General features: G+C 61.9%; 1 protein-coding gene across 1 annotated transcript; it reads right to left on the bottom strand.

The window, feature by feature from the left end:
* Positions 1 to 378: 378 nt before the first annotated feature.
* LOC111145758 (cyclin dependent kinase 5 regulatory subunit 2) lies at positions 379 to 1,491 on the bottom strand. The gene has a single exon (XM_022500945.1). The coding sequence runs from the start codon at positions 1,489 to 1,491 to the stop codon at positions 379 to 381; it is 1,113 nt and encodes a 370-aa protein (XP_022356653.1).
* Between the last annotated feature and the right edge of the window lie 2,377 nt (positions 1,492 to 3,868).

The following is a 3,868-nucleotide window of genomic DNA, read 5'->3' as shown; positions in this document are numbered from 1 at the left end:
GAAGGCAGACAGGAAAGATGAAGATACAGGAAGGAGGCGAGGAAACGGTCAAAATCGAGGGAGATGGATTTACAGACACACACGGAAAAGAAGGAGGAGACCCGGGTAGAATTGGAGAGATGGGGGCACAGGCAGACAGAACGGGTGAGGTTGGGGGTCTCCCTCCCGCGCTCATCCCCCACCCCCACCCTATGCCCAGCAAATCCAGAGCCGCAGCCTCTGGCGTCCTGGCCTCCACCTTCCCTGCGGGACAGGGGCGGCTCCTCCTCCGGCCACGGCACGGAGCGGCGGTAACAGCGGCGGCGGCTTGATGGTCCCGGGGGCTCCCAGTGCGTGTCAGGGGCTGGGGCGGGGTGCGGGCGCGGCCCTTGGGAATCCCTAGCGGTCCAGGTTCATAGTCCAGTGCTTGGCTCCGGTCGCGCAGCTGTCCCTGGCGGCCGAGGAGGAGGCGGGGGCCGCGGGCGCGCCCCCGCTGGGTGGACCCCCGGCGCCCGCGGCGGCCTCGCCCTCGTTCTTGAGGTCTTGAAAGACCTGCGTGAAGAAGTGGGGGTCTGCGTTGAGCCGCAGCATCTGGGGGCTGAGCCGCTGGATGAGGCGCAGGCAGCGTTGCCAGAAGCGCTCCTTGTCGGGCTCCACGAGGAAGGGCTTGAGCGGGTACGAGATCTCGTTGCCCATGTAGGAGTAGGCGAGGTAGAGGCAGGTGAGGAAGGCGGCCTGCAGCTCGGCGGCCGACGCCAGCTCATCCCCGCGCAGCGACTCGCGGCACAGCAGGTACACGAACACCAGGTTGGCGGGCGTAATGAAGGCCTGGTCTTGCCAGCCCTGCAGCAGCAGCGAGCGGTCCACTCCGCGGAACCAGCCCACCAGCTCGCCCGGGCTCAGCTCCTTGAGGCGGTAGCAGCGTCGGCACACAAAATCGCCCAGGCAGCGCAGCAGCTCGCCGGTGGACGCCTGCACGATGACCCGCCGCGGCGAGCCGCCAGGCACTGGCGGCGCCGCCTGAGGGGCTGGGGGTGGCGGCGGCGGCGGCTTTCCCCCGCCCGAACCCGGCGGCGGGGCGGCCGCGCTGCCCCCCGACGGCGGCTCGCAGGTGGCTGCGGCCGCCGGCACGGTGGGCACCGGCACCGCCAGTGGCTTGGTGGCGCCGCCGCCGTCTGGGGGGTCCCGGCCCTTGCGGAGAAGGTTCTCGCGGTTGCGCTGCTGGACCAGGGGGTCGGGGCCAGTGGACGCCGGCTTGGGCGTCACCTTCTTGCTGCCTTTCTTCTTCTTGGCGGACGCGGCCACCAGGCGCTTCCAGGTAAGCGCGGAGATGAGCACGGACGGCCGCTTGAGTCGGCTCTCGCCTTTGCCGCCCTTGCCTGCTAGCGGCGCCCCGTAGCCCCCCAGCGCCTCGTCCCCCGCGGGCGGCGCTTTCTTCTTCTCTTCCGGCAGCCCGCCGGGCCTCCGGCCCTTGGCCGAAGAGGCGGGGGAAAGAGACAGCACCGTGCCCATCCTGCAGAGCGGGGCCGGCGCCCGGGCCCCGGTGGGAACCGCGGGCGGCGCCGCTGTCGCCGCCGCCTCTGCTGCAGCCCCGGAGACCCGGCGGTGGGGGGCCTAGCCCCGGCCCGGGCGCGGGAACGGGCAGGGGAAGGTGTTTTCTTGGCTGCTCCGCGGCGCTTGCTCGGAGTCTGAGCTGCGCCAGCTGCAGCGTCAGCCCCACCCCTTGGACCCCGTCTTTAGCCGCGCCGCGCCCCGCCTCACGCAGCCAATCCTCTCTCGAGTTGCCCTTCTGACCGGCAGCTCCTCTGGCCAATAGGAGCTCGCATACTAATCTCAAGTCCCGCCCTACCCCCCACCCTCTGTCTCCGGTCCTTTCCCTTCACCAGAAAGGGGAAAGGGGGAGGAGGTGGCCTTGGTTCCAAGGGCCTCCTCAGGGTCAGAGCTGGGGAAAGGGGTCTGGGGGCTCCCACTCCCCCTCACATCGCCCCTTCCTCGCCCCCGCAAATCCTAAGGCCCTGGGTCAGCTTGTTTTGATGTATTGGATCACGGTGGCAGAGAAACCGTGGGAACAGTCTCTCCCCCTTTTTGGTTATGTGCTGGGGGCAGCGTGGGCAGTGAGTGCCTTCCCCAGGGCGCCCCAGGACCTGCGGGGTCGAACTGCTCTGGGCTTCTCCAATATGGCCACAGGTGGATTACCTCTTAGCTCTCCTCTCCTCCCTTCCTCCCATGCGGCCACCATGATGGGCTTGTGGAGGAGTTCAGTAGGTGTCTTCTTGCTCTATCTGTGATGGGGTCCTGGTGGGGCGCGGACCTACCTGCAGATCACAAGCCCCCTCCTTGGGGGCCTTTGCTTTGGGGGCGGTCAGACAATCAGCTAGAAGCCCCAGTCTGCCGTTTGCTGACCTGATTCTCTGTAGCTCCATGTGTGGGGGGACGCCATAGTCTCTGGTCCCTGAGTGGCTCCTCTCCTGCTCTTCTTCCCCACGAACACACCCTGATCTTACACTTGGATGAGTGATGAATGATTGGTTCCTGGAAAAGTGCTGGAAATTGGATGGGTTGGTCTCCTGAGGCTCAGAGAGAGCTTGGTCTCCTGAGGAGGCAGGACCTCCTTGGCAGAGGGAGGCACAAGAGGGTTGACCCAAACTCAAGCTTAGCCCTGGTCCATGTTGAAGTGAGTTTTCATTGTTAAATTCTTCCTGCCATTCAGGTCCCAACTGTCTGGACTCCCCACTGCCAGATACTAGGCTGGGTCCTGCCCATTTCTCTCTGTTCTCCCCTCAGCACCCACAAGGCCTTTGTCCTCTGGGCCTTACCTGCAAGTCCCGAGCCCACCTGGTTCTGGAGCTGTTCTACGAGCCTTACAGGGCAGTGTCCACCCTTCTCCAGGCTTGCTTCCCGTAGCTCCCCAACATGAAATTCTTCCAACTTTTTAAGTGGGCCTTGGAGGTGGGTATGATGGGGAGAGAAACCTGGGCTATGTATTCAGCAAAACCCTCAGAATTATCCTTGGAGTCACCTCTGTGTTCTTCGTAGACCACCAAAATGACTTCCAGAGACCACTGCTGTCAGTCTGTGTGTATGCGCATGTGTGGGTCTGGTTTTATCCATATAGGCTGTTCCAGAATTCCCTTAGGCTGCAGCTGCTGCCACCAGAGGCACCCACTTTTCTCAGCTCTCCCACAGCCCCTGCTCACTCACACCTTCCTGGAGGCTTATGGTCTGGTTGTCTCGATTCCCTATCTCTTTACCACCCTACACACGCAGACTTGTACCTCCTTCCTGACTCAGCACCCAGTGTGCCCTTCTCAGCAAGGTGTCTCCCGGTCCCTTGAGATCTGATCATTACTCCCTTCCTTGCAGCCTGAGCTAACCTATACAACCTCTCCTTCTCCCCCTAGTTGCAAAACAAACAAACAAACAAACAAACAAAAACGGTTTCCACTTTTCAGCTCCTGTAATTGGTCCCACTTCCTCCTACAAGGCCTTCTGAGTCAGCCTTTATCTGACACCCAAGGAACAGTAGGCTCACCGGTAGTTAAGGACAGGTTGCACAGAGACTGAGTTGCCCTAGCAGAAACCTGTGGGTCTGAATGGCACATGGGTCCTCCCAGCTCTAGTCCCAGGAGTCCCTCACTGACGTAAGGCCTATTACTGGTGTCATGTAAGATAAGATCTTCTATCTGTACAACACCCACAGATGTGACCACCATGATACCCCCACTCCAGGCTCAGTTGTGACCTTCTAGTGTTCCCTGGGTCAGAACAAAGAATTCTTTTTCCTGCTTCAGGATCCCCAAAACAGGTGCCTTAAAAGGTCTTACTCCCCTTCTCATTCTTCATCTCGTCCCACATCAGAGCTTCTCTCTGGTTCACATTTTCCACCCTT

The sequence above is a fragment of the Enhydra lutris genome, unplaced genomic scaffold, assembly GCF_002288905.1.
Source record: "Enhydra lutris kenyoni isolate GAN:26980312 unplaced genomic scaffold, ASM228890v2 scaffoldscaffold1, whole genome shotgun sequence".
Classification (NCBI taxonomy): Eukaryota; Metazoa; Chordata; class Mammalia; order Carnivora; family Mustelidae; genus Enhydra; species Enhydra lutris.
This window is presented reverse-complemented; position numbering and strand designations above follow the sequence as displayed.